Source organism: Ostrinia nubilalis, chromosome 1 (assembly GCF_963855985.1).
Source record: "Ostrinia nubilalis chromosome 1, ilOstNubi1.1, whole genome shotgun sequence".
NCBI lineage: Eukaryota > Metazoa > Arthropoda > Insecta > Lepidoptera > Crambidae > Ostrinia > Ostrinia nubilalis.
Window position 1 is genome coordinate 1370567 of NC_087088.1, and position 22277 is coordinate 1392843.

The window sequence follows — 22277 nt, forward strand, 5'->3', positions numbered from 1 at the left end:
CTAGTCAAGTCAAGTGGACGTCCTGTGTACTGTAGCCGCAGAAAATGAATGTAGACGTAGAAGTACCTCTTAACTAAAAAATTTTAGTCTTTGGCGCTTAAACATAAACAACGCATTTCGTTCGCCTGATAGATAATTTATTTAAATAATTGGTTTACGGAAGTATTTCACATTGACACCTTTACTACAGTGGTGATAGTGATTCAGTGCATGGATTGTGACTATGAACTCATCTTTAAGAAAGTGATAAACTCAAATAAAAGTAAAAAACTTTGTGCACAAGCAGTATTTCGCCGCCATTGCTATCGGAACTCGTCACGCAACGTATCATCAAGCGCAAGACACTATCACGGTTGGGTACAGCGCGTTCGGGTCATAATCGCCTGCGCAGTACGCGTCTTGTGACTCAGCGTGTCCCGCACGTCGTATCGCCATAGATCGCACAAGCGCAGAAGGCGCTCACTATTTATATCAACAGTCCTGTCTCTGAGAGGTGTTACGATGTTCTGCGCGGGGTGCAAGGGAAAACTGGATGTGGGCAAAGACTCATTGAAGTGCAATGCCTGTGAGTCCTACTACTGTCTGGAGTGCTTGAATTTGGGTGCGGGAAAAAAAGTGAGTGATCTTGGTTCCGAACAATTGTCTGCATTGAGATGCCCTTCCTGCACGAATGTATCCCGTAGGAGACGTGGGAATGAATCGCCTGGTATCCTCTCGCCCTCCATTAGTAAGCACTCGCCGACTGCAAGAAACGTCTTGACAATCGAAAGCATTAGCGAACTTTTAGACCAAAAATTAGCACCGACCTCGGACGCAATGAAGAACTCACGTAGTATTTTAATAAAAGAAGTCAAAGGCTTAATTACCGCAGAAATGGGCAAGATGGTCAACGAACTGAAAGAAGAGTTCACCAAAACAACGGACTTCATTATGGAGGAGGTGAAAAGTTTAAAATCCACCATCGCTCAGAAGGACACCGTAATTAAATCATTACAGAGCGAGCAAACGGTGCTTAAGGACGAATTACACAAAATCCGGAACCGTGTCTCTGTAATGGAGAAATTGTCGCGTGACCGCAACGTCGAGCTCCAGGCTGTTCCCGAGAACCGAAACGAAAACGTTGTATCAATGGTCAAATCCTTATGTGAAACCATTGAACTACCTATCTCGGACTCCGACATACATGCGTGCCGCCGAGTTGCAAAAATGGATACAACATCAAAACGGCCACGAAATATTGTGGTCACTTTGACATCTCCACGCCTTCGTGATAGTCTGATCTCGGCCGTGCACCGCTATAATAAGGAGCATAGCGACAAAAAGTTGAACACCAACCATATTGGTATAAAGGATGTATGCCACCAAATATACGTCTCTGAACACCTGTCACCGGAATGTAAACAATTATATGCTGCGGCCAGACGGTTGGCTAAAGACAAAGGTTATACCTACTGTTGGGTAAAGTACGGTCAGATCTATCTGCGCAAGAGTGAGGAAGCTGGTGCTATACTAGTGAAATCTATTGATTTTTTAAACACATTAAAATAATCAAGCTTTTATCTATATGTTACGGTCAAAGTGATAAATGTGAAAATTATGAATAATCGCCGGTTATTATGAATAATTACCGGCTGATTTGGTAAATGTGATTAATATGAGGTCATTTATGTGTGTATAAAACTAAATAGGCGGCTTAGGGGTGGCCCAAGGGCCACCCCCGCCGCACCTTAACCTATTTTTCACTTTAAATCAAAACATTATGTTATAAGTAATTTATGCAAGTGAAACATACCAAACTCATTATGCCAAATTATATTAATATATGATATCAAAACGTTCAAAAGTTTGGCTGTACACAAGCACGTACACAAGATGTTGTTCTCTTTTATGAAATTTGTTAGTACTAAGGTTGAATTATTAAATAATCACTGTTAAATGTGATTAATTTATCACTTTTACCGCGACTGTCGGTAATTATTCATAATAACCGGTTATTATTAATAATTTTCAATTTATCACATTAACCGTAACATATACATTATTACTGTTTTAATGTTGTTGTTTTTAAAAGAAGTAAAACATCATTAAATGATCAGTTTTTTAGGTTTCAGTTTGTTATAGACTTAATTGTTTTATACAAAACTACTTTAGTTAAAGTTAAAATTAAAAATCAATTCAAGTTGTACCTTATTGTTTTCTATTTCTTGAGGGTGTACAAGTTGGAATGTATTTCTACTCTCGTTTATTTAAAAGTAATGTTGCGATACAGTGTTTATTACAATAATAATATGGTAAATGTAAATGAATTCATGATTTACACACACATTTTCTATTATTTAATTATTAAGATTATAATAATAATATACGTATGTAAAGATAGTAAGCAGCGTCGCTTCTATAATATATTATGTATAAATAGGATATTTTATGTACATTTCTATTTACTATTCACGTTACCACTATACTATTTTAATATAACGTCGCTTCTTGATGATTCAGTCTCCCTTCGTTTGTTTATGACCCAATTAACAAATAATTACATGTTAATTATATGTTTTACACCACATAACGTCATAACCACTAAGAAACCTCCAGTACACCATGTTGATAACACTTATAAACAATCGCAACACTCACAAGCAGTATGGCGTAATAAAATTGAAACATATTCACTCCGAAAATGGCTGTAGTAGGTAAGAAACTGTCAATCTATTATCAAAACGTTCGAGGGTTGCGGACTAAGTGTTTAGAACTTTATAATAGCTTGTTGTGTATGAACTATGATATAATCATACTCACTGAGACGTGGTTGCAAAATGATATATTGGATAGTGAGCTGTGTGACACCCGCTATGACATCTTCCGTTGTGACAGAGACCTTAGCTTATGCAACAAGTCGGGCGGGGGCGGGGTTATGATTGGCGTTCGTAGGTACCTGGGAGTAACTGTTGTGAATGAATGGACTAGTGATACCGCTGAATCTCTGTGCGTACGAGTGCCCGCATCTGAACTGTCATCCCAGGTAGACCTTTTTTTGATAGTGGTATATACACCGCCCGATCAATCCGGGTTCTCGTTACGTTTAGACAATGTTATTAATAACATTTCTCAGCAATTAGATAAATTCCCTAATGCTAATTATTTGTTGGTGGGAGACTTTAATTTACCGTGTGTGAAATGGGACCTAGATAAATATACAATATTAAAACAAGGTAGTAGTGACCTACAGAACTGTGCCGCGAATTTTATAGATCACCTTCACTTCCATGGCTACAGACAATATAATAATGTGTTAAACTCCAAAGGTAGATTGCTCGATCTTTGCTTCAGCAACCTGCCATTGGATGTTACGCGCTCAATTCAACCGCTTTTAAAGGAAGATAACTATCATCCAGCATTAAATATCAACATATTTGATCTAAACTGTCAGCATTTTAAGGAAAATATAAATACCCGTTATAATTTTTACAGGGGTGATTATGACTCTGCTAATAAATACTTGGCCGACATTAATTGGATGGAAGTCCTATCATGCGATACAGTGGATGAAGCAGTGGACAACTTTTATAATATACTGCAAGATTGCTGTACTCGTTTTATACCTCTCTCCAAATACACAGTTAGTAGGTCACACTATCCTATTTGGTACAATAAAACACTAATAAAAGTCATTAAGCAGAAAAATAAAATACACCAAAAATGGAAACGATTTGGGAATCCCAGGGACTATGATGAGTTTTGTGTGCTCAGGGCTCGGTTTAAGAGATTGCAGGAACGGTGTTTTAGCGATTTCACAAGGAAAACAGAAAGTATTATTAGGCACTCACCTAAATATTTTTGGACGTACGTGAAATCTAAAAGAGGCGGTTCAAGTTACCCAAAACAATTTATTTTGAATAATAATTTGCTCTCAGATGGACAAAGTATTTGTAATGCTTTTAATTCATTCTTCGAAAGTGTTTTTTCAAATAATTCATCATCTTCCAATCTTGCTGACCCTTCTTCTAATCCTCCCCCAAACAATCAAATAGTATCACAAATATACGTATCTGCAGCCATGGTTGAAAAACACCTTAAAGGTTTAGACAAAAGCAAGGGAGCAGGATGTGATGGTATACCCCCAACATTTTTATCTATGTGCGCTAAAAGTCTGGCTTTACCTATATCAATTTTATTCTCTTTTTCTCTGAAAAAATGTGATTTCCCCGCAATTTGGAAAAAAGCCCATATTATTCCCATCCATAAAAAAGGCTCTAAATCTATTATTTCAAATTATCGACCAATCTCTATACTTAACACTATCGCAAAAGTTTTCGAAAAAATTGCATATGAAAACCTTTATCAAATCATTGCTCGAGGTGTACCGTCCTCACAGCATGGATTCTTGAGAGGTCGCTCTACTGTCTCCAATTTGTCTGTCTTCACCAACTATGTCCTTGAGCACATGGAAGGTGGCGGCCAGGTTGACGTGATCTACACAGATTTCGAAAAAGCATTCGATCGGGTGGATCACGTCATTCTGCTTCACAAGTTGGAGTCTCTGGGCATACACGGTGACTTGCTGCGATGGATTGCCTCGTATCTAAGAAACCGTTCTCAGGCAGTCGTACTGGGTGGATACAGATCGGACTTTGTGGCAGTGCCCTCAGGCGTTCCGCAGGGCTCTCATCTCGGGCCTCTTTTTTATAATGCATACTTATATGACATTAATACATGTTTCAGTAGCGCTAAGTACCTTTTATACGCGGACGACAAAAAGGTTTTCATGAAAGTCAGCTCTATTAATGATTGTTTACTGATTCAACAGGATCTCAATAATCTAGTAAATTTCTATTCAAAAAATAACATAACAATCAGTATACCAAAATGCCAATGTATTAGCTTTACTCGCAAGAAACAACCAATCATATTCAATTATAATTTTAACAGTATTGCAATAGAGAGGGTCGAGCTAATTCGTGATTTGGGAGTCTGGCTAGACTCTAAAATGTCGTTCTCGGATCACGTAGATAACATAGTTGGCCGTTCGTTTCGTAACTTGGGCTTTGTGATGCGCACCTGTAAACCTTTCACCGATCTAATTAGCCTCAAAATTGTTTATTTCGCATACGTACGGAGTATCTTAGAGTACGCTTGTTCCATTTGGTATCCATTTTACGCCGTTCATAAAAATAGAATTGAGAGTATACAAAAGAGATTTATTAACCATCTAAACTTTAAATTAAAAACAAGAACACGTACATCATACACCGACAACTGCCGCGAATACCGAATGCTGACGCTAGAACAACGCCGCAAAATGCTGGACATGGGGCTCCTGCATGACGTAGTGCGCGGGCGCCTTGATTGCCCGGAGCTCGTGGCGCAGTTGGCGCTGCGGGCTCCGGCGCGTCGCACGCGCCACACGACCTTGTTTGCCGTCCCGTCACATGCCACTAACTACGGCAGCAATGCTGTGCTAGCTAGACTCGCTAATACTTATAATAGGGAGTTCAGTGAAATAGATCTTTTCATGGGTAGCAAAAAATTTTTCCTAGACAATGTCAGAAAGATATTTATGTGAAATAACGCATTATTGCTATTATTATTTACTTTATTTATTTATACTATACAAATATTATCTTATATCGTAGTTTGTTTTAATCAAGACTAATTTTTATTCAATAAAACAATAATTTTATAATATATTTACATAAACTTAAAATTACTTAAAAACTAAATTTAAAAGTTAGTAATGATAAAAACTATTTACAAAATTGTTGTTGTTGTTGTTTGTTTTAATTAAATTTGTTTGTTTTGCGACGAATATATTTTTACATACCAGTATTTATCAATGTGTGTGTGGACTGGATCAATTAAAACACCAATTTCTTTACTTTACAATTTCTTTACTGTTTTTAACTTGATAGTTTAAGCAAAATTCGTTAATGCTGTGGATAACCTTTTTGGCCTAATTAGTTTAAGAAAAATATTTGATTTAAGTCTATTATATGTGTCGGCTGTTGTTATTCCAAATAAATAAATAAAAAAAAAAAAAAAAAAACTAAATTGATAGAATGTGTAGTTTCTGAGTAAGTGACTCCTCATTCACATAGCCGGTTCAGGTTCACGATATTTCTCATCTCGCAAAACACATGACAATTTAAACTAAAACCTTAACTATAATCCTATAATGTAGGTTGTTGATGCAACACCCGACCACAGACTTGGAGACGCTGAGACGTCGGCAAGATGTGATAGCCTTTTTCCTGAGGCCGCAGAGTGACGTCATCATGAAGAACATGTGCTCCTCACTCCGGTTCATCAAGAATGTCAACGTTAGTTGTTCTTTTATCGTGTAGATTTATATGACAAAGTTATGTAGAATTTTAAAGATAGTAGGTATTTCGTTGTTGTTACGAGTAGCAACATTTTTGATTTGTCCTTTTAAATAAAATTTAAGTTTTTGTGGTTTTGCGTCTTTTATAATGTTGATGTGATGTTTTCAGGGAATATTAGCGAAAATCAAGGCTCTTTCTGCAAAGGCATACCAATGGAAATCGCTTTATAATGTGAGTTTGAGTCTTGGATAATGGGCCTTTTGTTAAAAGACAGACAACTACATAGATTTTATGTGATAACATTAATCTTCTGTTAATTTTAGACATTATACAACGCAGTGCTAATATGTGAAATGTGCGAGGGTGCGGCGAGGTCCAGCGAGTTTCTGCAAGAACTAGCTTCTTGCGACAATAATAAACTTTATGAAGTACGCACACAACTTATCATAAACTAAATTAGATGGATACTACTTTTGGTTTAAAAATCAAATAATTTACTTATATTTCGTTATAAAACAGATGGCTCTGTACATGAACAGAATAATAGACTTTGATCTCACCAAATCTGAAGGAAAATTCACAGTCAAGGCTGGAGTAGACCCTGACCTAGATATGAGTAAGTAATAAACGCAAAGCTTTATACTTTCATTTCTTACACATCAATCTTTATCATTTAGAATAACACGAATCATGATTCATCTGTTTGAAAAAAAAATCGGGCTCGGAGGACCATCAATTAAAATATGTAATTGTAGCATTATTTCTGCCGTTTGGTTTGGTTCAAGTTGAATTTTCAACACTTAATTTAAAAAAATCTTCACATCACCCTTTCGACCATGACTTCCAAAGAGAAGCAGACGATGGCCAGCCTCCACGGGCTGATGTCGGAGACGGCGAAGGTGGAGCTGGAGCGGCTGCCGGGCTTTGTGCAGGAGTGCACCATGCTCTACATGCCGCACCTCGGCTACTTGCTGGGAGTTAAGGCCTGGGCGGATGACCTCACCATGGAACAGAAGGAACTGCCCAATATGAGGTTCATGGTAAGAATAAGGATAAGTCAGATGACGTTTGTGGGCTCTCAAAAGACCGTTGGTTAAAAAATTAGTAAGGATCTATACGAAAAAAGCTGTGGATCATGTTTCGTGGCGTTTCATGGGAGGCTTGCATGCTGAGCAGTAAACTGTCATTAGCTGAAGTGATCATGGGGAGTTTATGAGAAGTTTTGTGTTTGTGAATTTTCTCTAACTGTAAAAATATTCAGTTTCAGAACAATGATTACATCCATTACAAAAGCAAAGGATGCGAAGGTATGCTCATTTCCATTTTTTGCTATCTTCCAGTAGGTAACAGCTGCCATAAAAGACTGAATACGGTATATAATTATTGTTCTAGAACTGGACATGATGATTGGGGACACGTATCCAGAGATAGTCGCCCACGAGACGCGTATAATGATGCGGTTGACCACCATCATTTTGGAGAATCTCCACACACTGGCTGCTGTCATCGACAAGTGCTCTGAGCTGGATTGGTAATAAATTCTTTAGTGTTTGATTTCTGTGAGCCAGAAAAGTTAAAGCATTCTGTCTTCCAAGTCAGATTTTTATACTGTTTTGTGTCTTCTCGCTGTACTGTGATCACCTTTAGAAAACTCTCCAAACACCGTGTTTATATCTTCTTTTGTTTATTAACACAGCCATTACAACTTGATTCAAGGAGTTGGTGAAACTTCTTTGCCAAATTCTTGCATTTTCTATCTCTCAGCCTCATAGCCATATCAAAAGTGTGCAAGGAGTTCGGCTTCGTCCGGCCTACCCTGACCACAGAGAAAGTGCTCAGCATCACGCAAGGAAGGCACCCGCTGCACGCTGCCGCGAGCGACTGCTTCGTGCCCAACGACACCGAGAGCAGCCGGGAGGCGGGCCTAGTCAAGATCCTTACAGGGCCCAACTCTAGCGGGAAGTCGGTTTATATGAAGCAGATTGGTAAGAAAATGATTGACGAAGACCCCACCCACTATCAAAATTTCATCCATCTGGTAACTGCTTACTCGTTTCACACTTTGCTCAAGGAAGATTTACGCATAATTTCGATTCGAATCAGTTATTGTTTCTCATAGTGGTATTATTCTTATGACTGCAATATTCGTCAGTTCAATCAGGGTAATCCGTCATCTTTCATTCTTTATCTTCCGTACACACATTTATGCACGGTGCACGTCAATCTTAAACACTGGCATTTTCTGTAGCAATAAAATAGGTGCTACTTTGCAACATACACTATAGCCTGTTATGCCGGAGTGTACCTTATCACCAGGTTTGATCGTGTACCTGGCGCACATCGGCAGCTTTGTGCCGGCAGAGCGTGCCACTATCGGCGTGGTCGCGCACATCTACAGCCGCATCCAGTCCACGGAGTGCGTGGCCGCACACATGTCTGCCTTCCTGATCGACCTGAGACAGGTACTACGTTTCTCTTCAACTATTTATCTTTTTCTGATCTTCGTCATCTTGAGCAGGTCATTATCAGTCGTCATCGTCATATTCTTCACTGCAGAAATACAGCCCTCTCCAATTAATCGTAGGAGGCCTTATTTAGTCACCATAAGACATCTACGGGATGAGTCAGGGTAGTCCTAATCTATTCTGCCAGAATCACACGGCTTTTCTTAAATGGGAAATTCTGGAGCTCATCACACTATCACTCAGGCCTCAGCCTCGAATTTAGCTGTGTTCGGGGTTGAGTTGTCGAGATATTTGTTTTTATTCGCAAACGAAATGTCTGAACAACGGCGACAATTTTATTTCGATTCAAATTTATTCCTAACGCTCGATTTACTGTGGGCAAAAGAAGGAGTGCGCTGCCCGCTCGTTGCCCACTCCCGCGCCGCTGTTTTTGAGAACCGGTCTATTTGATTTTACGCATAAGATCCTGCCGCTCCCGCGCCGCTACCGCCGCCGCCCCGCTGCCCGCTAAATTCGAGGCTGAGGCCTCACACTCACTCACTCAAAAGCATATTTAGCGAGGGGCTATCGGGAGTATTAGTAATTTGTGCACTAACAAATTACTAATAACCTTTAACAAAAAGTCCCTAGTTTGATTCCATCGCTCAACCACAGCTGAAGACAATAATCATTATTAAAATAAAATGCCCCCATTCAAGATGGCGCTAGCTCTCCAAGAGTCCACCTCCAACTCCCTGATCATAATCGACGAGTTCGGCAAAGGGACGTCTGAAGTGGATGGCCTGGCGCTGTTAGCTGCTTGCCTCAACACCTTCCTATTCCGAGAGGACAACTGCCCTCATCTGCTCCTGTCCACACACTTCTTGGACATACAGAAGTATATCGTGAACACGCCGATTGTGAGGTTTCAGGTAACGATTTTGTAAATCTTTTAGAGTTATAACTTTTGTCTGTTGATCAGCAGATTCTATCTTGATTCGTTCGTTCGTTTCAGCCAAATGACGTCCACTGCTGGACAAAGGCCTCCCCCAAGGTTTTCCATAATGACCGGTCCTGCGCTGCCCGCATCCAGGCTCTTCCCGCAATTTTCCTCTTGATTAATCAAAATTAAATTAGTAATTAAGGGGAGATCCCTATACAAACTTGTTTTTGTTTGTTTTCGGTTTACCGTATTACACGGAACCCTTTTGTGCGAGCATGATTGTCCTATTTATTATAGTCGCTATTACGTGTGACACAGACAAATTGTCTCAAATGTTGACTCACGGAATTACCTGTTATGATTGAAGGTCAACTGGAGATTTAACTTAAGTTTCGTTAATTTTTATATTTCTTACAAAACATGGATTTCCGGTAAGCATATAAAATTTTCTGGCAGCGCTTCGAGCATACGCTGCAAGACGGTGAGCCTGTGTTCCTATTCCGCCTGATAGAGGGCAGTGCAAGCTGCAGTTTCGCGCATGACGTAGCGCAGGCTAGCGGCATCGACGCCGGCGTCGTCAAGCGCGCGAGACAGCTTATGGACTGCATTACGGTAAAGATATTTAACCTTAGGACCTTCGCTGAAACTAGTGCGGGCGCCAGCACGCGTCTACATCGAAATATAGTAAAGCCTCTAAAGCCTGGTCCACCCTGGTCCGTGAGCACGTAGAATTTTGTCCAATGACCCAAAGCTACCCATCCTTATCGCTCGCGCGTAATTATATTGCTGTCGCGACTGTGCAACGGGCGCCCGCAGTGAGTGTGCGAGCGCGACAGCAACATAATTATGGGTTACAACTTAACAAGGATGGGTAGCTTAGGGTCATTGGACAAAATTCTACGTGCTCCCGGACCAGGCTTTAGATGACCCGATCTTACTAGAGTGTTTTGCCCCTCGCGCATGTGGACAGATACGAGTCTATGAACATCTAATACCTCATTATAGCGCGATTTGAAAGCGTGCTACAGTAATTATTATGTGCTTTTTATCGTTTCAGAATAACAAGTTGCCGCCTGAAAACAAGAAAATAACCGCAAAACTCAAGAGCTTCACTGAAATAATCAAAAACGACCTTCTCGCAGAAGACATTTAATCGTTCGACAAAATTCGCACCAATACAAGTATACGATACGTAGCTTAGCTTAACAACAATAAATATTTATATAAAATTTCAAAATATATCAAAAACAATCACATACATTACTTCAGATAAAATATGCTTATAACTAATTTGCTGGAATGATTTCATATCAACTTTTCGTTTCGTGTTATGTTTATTAATAAATTATTAAATAATTTGACATTGTTTAATCTGTTTTGTGACTTTTATCTTCTAATAATTTGAGATATAAGAGGTGTATATTTTTAATTCTAAATTAGTTTAAGGCCGGTTTTTAACACAGTGAAATAATGAAACATTTGTGAACGTAAAAAATAAAATGCATAATGGAAGTTTGTGCTTTTTACAAGTTTAGTTCAAATTAAAATTAATTAACAATATTCCTTGTCTCAAATATATTACATATTTTGCCATGAGATGACAGATTTTTTATATAATACGATATTGCCATAGTAGTGTAAGCGCGTAAGTAGAAAACTATTGCACTTTTTATGGCATTCAGAATAACGCTAAAATAGCTCGTTACAAAACGTCTCTGACTCTTACGTGGTACTTTTTTTTACGTTTGTTGACAAAATCGGACAATTTGATGTAACATAAATAACTGAAGTCCAGTTTAGTATGTTCGTTTAAAGGTTTCAGAGAGCAATGCAGTGCGCAGTGACAATCGTTTGTATTATTTAGCCCGTAATATTTATTCAAAAAAAATTTTTTTGGATTTTTCTGGGCGTCAGTAAATGAACATTCAAACCAGACAAAAAAATGGGCAAAAGCAAATCAAATATGATTTTACACAAAAAACTCTTCGGATTGTCACATTGGCTAGCCTACCACAAAATAAAACATTCCACAATTGATTTCAAACCTTACCCCTTAGAGTCAAAGATCAAAATCCATTGTGATTTGTATTTTTTTTTCTGCTTAGTATCGGCACCAAGCATTTTGGCCACTTCATACAACAACCTACAACGTACCTTTGCCTCGGTCGTGATATGTTTACATGGACTTCATCTGCTGCATGAGCTCCTCGAGCGATAATTCTGAGGCGGCCACCGCTCCTCCGGTGCTTGATTCTGGTGTGCTGTTATCAACGGGGATACTGTATGCCACCTGGGATGAAAAAGTATTTATTGGTTACCAATCTAGGAAGCATTTTTAGGAGAGGGCGTAGTTATGACTACTTGAGTAAGGGATATATGATCGGATTTCCTCAATTCGACTGGTCAGAGTGTGGGAAGTGTAGACTATATCCTCCATTTTACCTCTGGTAAATTAGTTGTGATGTGTTGTCATCAACGAGTGAAATGTCTGACCCGCCATTGACGTGGATGGATACCCTTCTTGACCTCAGTGGCTCATTTCGATATTTCGAAGAGGCCTATGTTCAGCAATGTCCATCCTATGTCTAAAAGGATTACTTAAACACCATCAACCAAATCCAGATAATAGTCGTCATCTTACATTTCCATTACATTAAGTGCCACTTGTGGTCTAAACTGAATAAATATTTTTGATTTTGATTACATTACCTGGGTGCCGTCAACCAAGTTCAGATTGTTTTTTTTTTGTTTTTTTTTTATCCACAACGAGGTAGCTCTTGGCCTGTATCTCACCTGATGGTAAGTGACGATCAGGCCGAAGGTGGAAGCGAGCTTCACCCGGAATCCTCAACCACGGAGGAACTGGCTATCTTACCTCATCTTCAGGGTTATTCTCATCCACGATCGATATACCCCATTCATTATCGGCGTGGAGGGGCGCCACATCCTCTTTGACCTCAGTGGCTACAAGTGGACGTCGTATGGCTCAAATGATTCTGTGTAGTTAGTTACCTGCACACCATCAACCAGGTTCAGATTGTTGTCGTCATCCTCAGGGTTATTCTCGTCCACGAGCGAGATGCCCCATTCATTATCCGCGGGAAGGGGCGCGACGTCCTCTTTGACCTCAACGACTAGAAGTGGACGTCTTATGGCTCAAATGATTCTGTGTAGTTAGTTACCTGAACACCATCAACCAGGTTCAAGTTGTTGTCGTCATCCTCAGGGTTATTCTCGTCCACGAGCGAGATGCCCCAATCGTTATCTGCATGGAGGGCCGCGACGACCTCTTTCACCTCAGTGGGTCAAATCGCTTCAGCAGTGGACGTATAATCAAAATCAAACATATTTATTCAGTTTAGACCACAAGTGGCACAATGACTAATGACTGAAATACTACTGATGGTAATAAAGGTTAATTACCTGCACACCATCGACCAAGTTCAGATTGTTGTCGTCATCCTCAGGGTTATTCTCGTCCACGAGCGAGATGCCCCATTCATTATCGGCGTGGAGGGGCGCGACGTCTTCTTTGACCTCAGTTGCTACAAGTGGACGTCGTATGGCTCAAATGATTCTGTGTAGTTAGTTACCTGCACTCCATCAACCAGGTTCAAGTTGTTGTCGTCATCCTCAGGGTTATTCTCGTCCACGAGCGAGATGCCCCAATCGTTATCGGCGTGGAGGGGCGCCACGTCCTCCTTGACCTAAATGACTAGAAGTGGACGTCTTATGGCTCAAATGATGATGCTGAGTAGCTACATGAACACCATCGACCAAGTTCAGGTTATTATCATCGACTTCAGGGGTTTTCTCATCCACGAGTTATCTCTTTCACCTCAGTGGCTCAAATCGATTCAGCAGTGGACGTATAGTGACTGAAATACTACTGATGGTAATAAAGGTTAATTACCTGCACTCCATCAACCAGGTTCAGATTGTTGTCGTCATCCTCAGGGTTTTTCTCGTCCACGAGCGAGATGCCCCAATCGTTATCTGCGTGAAAGGGCGCGACGTTCTCTTTGACCTCAGTGGCTCAAATCGATTCAGCAATAGACGTATAATGACTGAAATACTACTAATGGTAGTTACCTGCACTCCATCAACCAGGTTCAAGTTGTTGTCGTCATCTTCAGGGTTATTCTCGTCCACGAGCGAGATGCCCCAATCGTTATCGGCGTGGAGGGGCGCCACGTCCCCCTTGACCTCAGTGGCTCAAATCGATTCAGCAATGGACGTATAGTGACTGAAATACTACTAATGCTAGTTACCTGCACTCCATCAACCAGGTTCAGATTGTTGTCGTCATCCTCAGGATTATTCTCGTCCACGAGCGAGATGCCCCAATCGTTATCTGCGTGGATGGGCGCGACGTCCTCTTTGACCTAAATGAGTAGAACTGAACGTTCTATGGCTCAAATGATGATGCTGAGTAGCGACATGAACACCATCGACCAAGTTCAGATTGTTGTCGTCATCCTCAGGGTTATTCTCGTCCACGAGCGAGATGCCCCAATCGTTATCGGCGTGGATGGGCGCCACGTCCTCTTTCACCTCAATGACTAGAAGTGGACGTCTTATGGCTCAAATGATGATGCTGAGTAGCTACATGAACACAATCGACCAAGTTCAGGTTATTATCATCGACTTCAGGGGTTTTCTCATCCACGAGTTATCGGCGTAGAGGGCGCGGCGTCCTCTTTGATCTCAATATGTCAAATCGCTTCAGCAGTGGACGTTAGTGACTGAAATACTACTGATGGTATTAAAGGTTAATTACCTGCACTCCATCAACCAGGTTCAGATTGTTGTCGTCATCCTCAGGGTTATTCTCATCCACGAGCGAGATGCCCTAATCGTTATCTGCGTGGAGGGGTGCGACGTCCTCTTTGACCTCAGTGGCTACAAGTGGACGTCGCGTCGTATGGCTCAAATGATTCTGTGTATAGTCTGGTCCGTGAGCACGTAGAATTTTGACCAATGACCCCAAGCTACCCATCCTTATTGCTCGCGCGTAATTATGTTGCTATCGCGCTCGCACACTCATTGCGGGTGCCAGTCGCACAGTCGCGACAGCAATATAATTACGCGCGAGCGATAAGGATGGGTAGCTAGGGGTCATTGGACAAAATTCTACGTGCTCACGGACCGGGCTTTAGTTAGTTACCTGCACACCATCAACCAGGTTCAGATTGTTGTCGTCATCCTCAGGGTTATTCTCGTCCACGAGCGAGATGCCCCAATCGTTATCGGCGTGGATGGGCGCGACGTCCTCCTTGACTTCAGTTGCGACTTCTACGACGGGCCGCGCGCGCACTTCCACTTGGCGCGCGCGGCAGAAGCTATCGTCGCATTGAGGGTTGGGCTGGACGGAAAGAAACGCTCATAAGTAGCTATAGTCCGGTCGCCGAGCACGTAGAATTTCGTCCAATGACCCCAAGCTACCCATCCTTATCGTTTACGCGTAATTTATTGCTGTCGCGACTATGCGACGGGCGGCCGCAGTGAGTGTGCGAGCGCGACAGCAGCATAATTACGCGCGAGCGATAATGGGGTCAAAATTCTACGTGCTCGGCGACCGGGCTTAATTTATTTGAAACTTTATTGCTTGAACATTTAGGTATACAAATAGGTACAGGAAGACTAATCAGGAAAACATAGGGGGAGGGAGGGCTATATTGACTATGACGATTATTGCACATTTCACAGTCTAAAAGGCGAACAATGCCATAATGTCGTTTATATGACCAATTCTAGTATACTAACCAAGCTAATAAATATTGAAGGGTACTAAATTTCCCGCTAAATTAATTAAATAACTAGAAAAAACTTACCTTCAATGCCATTGATGGGAAGAAATCTGTAAGTGCGCTATATCCTAAATAGTGACTAACTGTGCCGAATTCTAAGAGATACTTCAGTGTATTTTGTACTGAAACAAATAATTTATCAATTGAGAATGTTACTAGGTATGCAAAATCATTTGAAACCTATGTGACAGTTAGGCTTTCACATTTACAAATACATTAGTTTTTATTTCATTCAAAAATACCCAGTAGTTATGATTTTATAGGCATTCAAAGTTCGCTTAAATATTGAGTCCCGCCGACGGTCACGTGACCCCGCGTGACGTACATTCACAGTGTCCGCTCACTAGAAATCGGATATAAACATACTTCAATACATTTTTTTTTGTAAATACAAACTTATTAACATATTAACACCCAGACCCATCACAGAAATTAAAATTGAACCAAACCCAAACTTGATGCGATTGTGTCGTTTTATTGCGAATTAACTTCCAGCTCCATCATTAGACCCTGATTACTATATAGAATTAAAGTAGGTACTCATCAATACAAAACGAACGAGCCCAAACTCGATGCATTTAAGTCGTTTTATTATAGAGTTCCTATGGCCACCTTCCAGCTCCATCATCAGATCAGCTCCATGTCATCATAATATTGCATGGTCATCCAAATCACATGTGTTTGCGAAATTTCAGCTTAATCGGTTGCCTGGAAGTGGGTCTTAATTCAGCTTGCAAGATTCCACCCATACAAATATGAGCCAGTCACTGTAATATGACGTCACGCGCATAAAATGGCGGGCCGGCCGCCGCCCGCACTTTTAAAATTCAATATCTTGGAAACTAATTGACGTATCGAAATAATTCTTTCACGTGTATTTTTTATTTTTAACAGAGAATACAGAAAGCTAAAAAACAAAATCAGTGAACATTCTTCATTAGGTATGTAATTTTTTTTTTAAATACAGGTTCTGAACCTGTTAAAAATGTAAAGTTTAAAATATGTATATTACACACATGAACAAACTTACCTAAGAAACCTGCTACAATCCCCATGGTAGTTGGCAGACTGGCGGCGCACACACCTTCTCTTTTCAATGTTTTCTCATCGATCTTCGATGCCACAACCAGTGGTGGAGCACACTGAAAGGATGATTGTTGTTTAGTAATAACTACCCATCAAAAACAATACTTGTCAAAAAAACCAAGTCTCGCAACTCAGTTGTTCTACGGTAAAAAGTTGTGAGATCCATGTAATACCAAGTCCAGGCCAGGAAATCTTTAACGTTTTACATAAATTATTGACTTGGCCATCGCACTAAATAATTTAATTTACACGTGTTTTCATGCGATGGCCAAGTCAATATATTTATGTAAAACGTTAAAGATTTCCTGGCCTGGACTTGGTATTACCACAGAATAATAATAAGTACTACGTACAGAAGTTTTACTTCGCGAAGGTATTTAAAAAAATGTATGCTCAATGTCATTAACAATATGGTGTAATTTAGCTTGTCTCAAGAGTCAAGCAAGTTTGTCAGAAGTTTTGTTGACAAACGTCAGTGATCGGTACTGCGCCGAAGCTATAGGGCTGACTTCGGTAAAATGATGTGACGTGAGGTGCCAATTTGCAGAAAATGGCGGAGGAAATACATGATTTAGCATGAATTATCATGAATAATATTAACTACTTATTTACCTCTCAGTGTCTTCAGGCAACTTAAAAAAGTACATTCTGTGTTTTTATTATTATTTAGGCAGTTAAATACTGCACAGTATTTAGTACACCATTTTCTTTATTTTTTTCCCTCATACACAAGAATACGCGTGCGTGAGTCAATGTTCGCTCGTATGTGAGGCCTTGTCGAATAGTACTCTTGTAGGGGGCAATCGTGCGTGTTTTGTTTTCGATGTAAACTCGCGGAGATGAACAGGCCTGGTATTACATTCATGCGATAGTTTTCATGCGATGGCCAAGTCAATATATTTATGTAAAACGTTAAAGATTTCCTGGCCTGGACTTGGTATTACATGGATCTCACAACTTTTTACCGTAGAACAACTGAGTTGCGAGACTTGGTTTTTTTGACAAGTATTGTTTTTGATGGGATCTCATTTCTTTTTGTATTTTGTAGACAGCAGTTATGTATCTAGAAAACTGGACCGAAATTGAAAAATTTTACTCGATTTGGCGGTTGCACTACCGTGCCCCCAAATCTCATTTCTTTTTGTATTTTGTAGACAGCAGTTATGTATCTAGAAAACTGGACCGAAAATGAAAAATTTTACTCGACTTGGCGGTTGCACTACCGTGCCCCCAAATATTTTAGTTTTTCCTTGATTCATACACCAAACACTACTTATATTCCAAATTTGAAGCTTCTAGGTCTGCTAGAAGTGCCTTAGAGTTTTGATGATCGGTGAGTCAGTCAGTGAGTCAGTGAGTGACAAAATTAAGTAACTTTGACCCGTTATAATTCTTAAACTACTGGTTCAAATTGAATGAAATTTGAAATATACCGTGTCTTTACAATGCCTGCATAGCTAATGAAAATTCAGCCTTCTAGTTTTATCCAGAACGAAGTTACAGGCGGTCGAAAATGGCCTGAATTGCTTCGAGAAAAGGATGGTACGGCCGTGCTCGACTTGGTGGGGGCACTGCCGTGCCCCCAGATTTAGAATAAACAAGCAGAAAACTGGAACCAGTAAAGAACTTATTCAGCATCTCAGACCATTTGAAAATTATATTTATTTTCAGGTAAAGGCCTCTCACTCATTGGAGCAATCATAGTGGAAATCTTAGGAAAAAGCCTTTGACTATAGTCTGGTCCGTGAGCACGTAGAATTTTGTCCAATGACCCCAAGCTACCTATCCTTATCGCTCGCGCGTAATTATGTTGCTGTTGCGCTCGCACACTCACTGCGGGCGCCCGTCGCACAGTCGCGACAGCAATATAATTACGCGCGAGCGATAAGGATGGGTAGCTAAGGGTCATTGGACAAAATTCTACGTGCTCACAGACCGGGCTTTAGCTAGACTAATTTCTTTAGATTGAAATGGAGATAATCTGGATCTGCTTCCTTTCACAATAAATAGGTACTCACAGCAAAGCAAGCAGTCTCCCCGGGCACTATGAACTGTATGTGTCCGGACACAGCGTTCTCGCTGACGCCTGACTCGAACCACTTCTGGTTGAGTTCGTTGCAAGCCGTGTTGATGGCCATGCGTGCCTCGAAGTTGTCCACACAGCTCAGCACCAGGTCCACTGGGCCACCGGTCAGGCTGCCTGTTCTGAAATTGTAATATTTCTTTAGAAAAAACGCCTTTAAATGGGAATTTTCCTGGATGTAGGCATAGTCAAAATAATTAAAGCAGGCATGTATGAAGTATAGTTTAGTACGATTTACTTGGTAGCCAAGTCTTGAAAAAATACATACCTATCATTTTATCTTGCTTCTATACCTAATTACATACTTATTTAAATGTACAACCAGAATCAAGCACACATACACATGCCAAGTGCCATAGCTTACACAACTAATAAATTGGTCTTGAATAACTTAGCCTCTTTTAATATGAAGTTAACTGATAGTAGATAAGAGACAGTGAGATGAAAAGACACATCTAAGCTTCAAGAAACAAAATCAAAGGAATTAACACTATTATATCTGAACACAAACCTGATAGTGTCACAGAACTTCTGGAAGTTGTCAACAGTAGTAATATTGTAATTGTACGCATCAATGGCCACGTCTGGGTTGATGGACTGCAGCGTGGCTGCCGCAGCGTCCACCTTGCTGAGCCCTGCTTGGTGCGGTTGGAAGAACAGACGATTCATGTTCGCTAGCTCCACTTTGTCGTAGTCAAATAAGATGAGCTGAAAGAAAATGATACAGACTAAAATAAATTCCAAATTGCTGTGCCCTACAGTGCCCATAATGTACTAATTTTAAGTTCACAATGGATGGAATAAAAGATTGGCATTGAGTAAAATTAAAGGTGAATGTAAACAATTTATCATTATCAATAGAGAAATAACAGGATGAACATTTATTTTGCATTCACCACTTACTTCTTTTTTTATACAAGACTAGCTTTCCGCCCGCGGCTTCGCGCGCGTAGACCCCTGAACCCTATTTTTTTTTTTCAAAATAAAATTTTGCCTATGTTACTCGTGGATAATGTAGCTTTCGAATGGTGAAAGAATTTTTAAAAACGGTCTAGTAGTTTTTGAGCATATTCATTACAACCAAACAAACAAAGTTTTCCTCTTTATAATATTAGTGTAGACATACAAAGCAGGTATTTGACTGTAATCATACCTGGTGTTAAGTGAGATGCAGTCTAGGATGGTAAATTATCTGCACATTTAAGGTATGTAAGTATCAAATCAAACAAAAATTCTTAGACCAAATTACCTTTCCAATACCGCAGCGAGTCAGCATCTCAGCTGTCACACTGCCCACCCCACCCACTCCCACCACGGCCACAGAGAGCTCACGGATCTTCTCGTAGTTGTCCACTATGCCCATCCTCTTGAGAGCCATTAAACGACTGTAAGAAATACCAAAAGAAATGAATGAAGTAGAATAAAATTTACTGATACATACTTTACAACTTCAAATTATGATAATAGGCAGTCTGAGCTCTAAATACGTATTTTTCATATTCAATAAGATTATTTTGTGATATTATTACTTGTCCACATTTTGGTAAACTCCATATTGGGCCCCAATTATACAATTTTGTTCTATATTTTACAATCAGAGCATTGCCAAAACATTCAATCTTGTTACTTTACAGCAGTTTCATTGGAAAGATATTCATCTGAAGGAAATAAAACATAAATACCTGTAAGGGTTGGAGTCGACTACTTCAGACGACATAACTTGGATTTTCTCCCTCGCTGGGCCCACATTTCCCTGGCAAGCGGCTAGCTTCGCTTCCAGCTCTTTTACCTTCTTCTTCAACTCCTCGACAGTAGCCATTTTCACAGAATTTTCAGCAAAATATGTTAGAGGAATTTACGAATCCAGTCACTGCACAAGAAACGAGAAGAAACATAATACCTGTCAATGTCAAGTTGACGGTACATGCCACGAAGTGAATACGTTCCATTTCTCAAGATATGGTAGTCTCTTAAAAAAAATACAACATTGTACTGACTACGGACTACCAAGTCAAGCAATAATTTTATCAGCAGTTTGTAATTCATATTAAAACATACCTATTACGCAAAGAAAATACGTAAAAAAACATTATCACACATATTCGATAAGTTAACTAAACGCGCGTAATTTTGAAAAACTTTTCTAAAGTTGCGAAAGTTTATAGGTACTCGTATTGCAAAGTTTGCTTGACTGCTGATATTGATATCTGTGTGCATTAAATTATAAAGAAATGATGGAAAGGATATCTCCCAAAACTTCCCTTGTAAAGAAAAATAAACTAAAGTAAATATTAGGAGTAGTAGCACAATATAAATACTGTATTAATAAAAAAGCCTTTTTTACCTACGAATGTCTATTTATGAACTCGGACTTTTTCATTATCAGTATACTTCTTGTTGTTTGAGTATTGAGACAGTTTTATGACTCTACAAAAACATGCGACGAGATGTTAAAATGAAATATGACCGAAAATCACGAAGTATGTTTGTTACTTTTTCACGACTTCACGATCAAACTTCTTAAGTATAGGCATACATGTAAGTAGGTACATGGAAACTTTATCTTAGACTGAATAATATGAATTTGGTAATTCATCAGCATACAAGTCTATTTTGATCGTGTGTCGACTTTCTATGATATAACAAAATCCACGCGAACGGAGCCGCGTGCCAGATGAAAACTTCCTATAAAGTTTAAAGGTCAATACATCGATTAAGAGCCGGCTATTGGACGCACATCATACTTTTACACAAATGTCTGATCGCTATGCATTTCATTAAAATTTTATTAATTGATATGGCTTGCATTATATTCTTTCTATTGTTCCTACTTTTTTTTGCTTTACTATCCATAAACTATTTAATAAAGTGATACTGTCGCATCGCATTAATTTAACTATAGTTCCTTAGATGGAATGTGAATTAGAACCTCCATAATTTTAACATAATTAAATATTTATTTCTCAAACCTATGATTCGACTTCGCAATGACGCTTAAATATTCTCGATCAGGTAAATCTTTCGTTCGTTGTTTATTGCTGTCTGATTTCTATATTTAGACAAAATTACCTCATTAGATATTTATAAAAACAGTAAACCACTTCAACATTTTTTTAACCGAAACACTTTTGTGTACCTTTTCATCTTAATTGAATCAACTTTTGTCATAAAATTTTAAATCGCTCATTAACTATTTAATGGCACTGATGGACATGGGGCACAAACTTTTAATTTATTGTCCCGGAAGCTATCATTTATCTTAAGAAATACCATGGAAAATGTGATTTATAAATCGGTGATAGGCCTATTAATATTAAAATTAACCGTCAATGATCATACTAAAATCGAGCGCGGCATTATGGTTTGTTAGGGCAGGTCTTTTTGAGTTGGTGGTTGTAGCTAGTTACTCTATTGTGCCCTGTATCGAATTAAATACCCTAATTGTTTTCAGTAAGTTTATAATATTTTATCCGTTTTGCGCACCATGTGCCAATAGTTAACACTTAACAAAGTTCGTAACATATCCACTTTTGATTAACACACTATCGTCCACGTAAAAAGGCGGACATGGAAACTACCAACTAGACGAGT

At 39.6% G+C, this 22277-nt stretch overlaps 2 protein-coding genes across 2 annotated transcripts; one reads left to right on the forward strand and one right to left on the reverse strand.

Moving 5' to 3' along the window:
* The first annotated feature begins 873 nt into the window (after nucleotides 1–873).
* LOC135076949 (mutS protein homolog 5-like) lies at nucleotides 874–10860 on the forward strand. Its single transcript, XM_063971475.1, has 14 exons — nucleotides 874–1424; nucleotides 5233–5412; nucleotides 6179–6317; nucleotides 6489–6551; nucleotides 6644–6748; nucleotides 6840–6936; nucleotides 7170–7360; nucleotides 7582–7627; nucleotides 7713–7851; nucleotides 8085–8305; nucleotides 8637–8782; nucleotides 9484–9696; nucleotides 10164–10319; nucleotides 10765–10860. The coding sequence occupies exons 1-14, from the start codon at nucleotides 874–876 to the stop codon at nucleotides 10858–10860; spliced, it is 2343 nt and encodes a 780-aa protein (XP_063827545.1).
* Nucleotides 10841–20580, reverse strand: LOC135078186 (ubiquitin-like modifier-activating enzyme 5). The gene is made up of 8 exons (XM_063972807.1): nucleotides 20369–20580; nucleotides 19936–20071; nucleotides 19198–19394; nucleotides 18622–18808; nucleotides 16548–16659; nucleotides 15542–15639; nucleotides 14875–15072; nucleotides 10841–11997 (listed from the first exon to the last, which is right to left on the reverse strand). The coding sequence occupies exons 1-8, from the start codon at nucleotides 20503–20505 to the stop codon at nucleotides 11884–11886; spliced, it is 1179 nt and encodes a 392-aa protein (XP_063828877.1). The 5' UTR covers nucleotides 20506–20580; the 3' UTR covers nucleotides 10841–11883.
* Between the last annotated feature and the right edge of the window lie 1697 nt (nucleotides 20581–22277).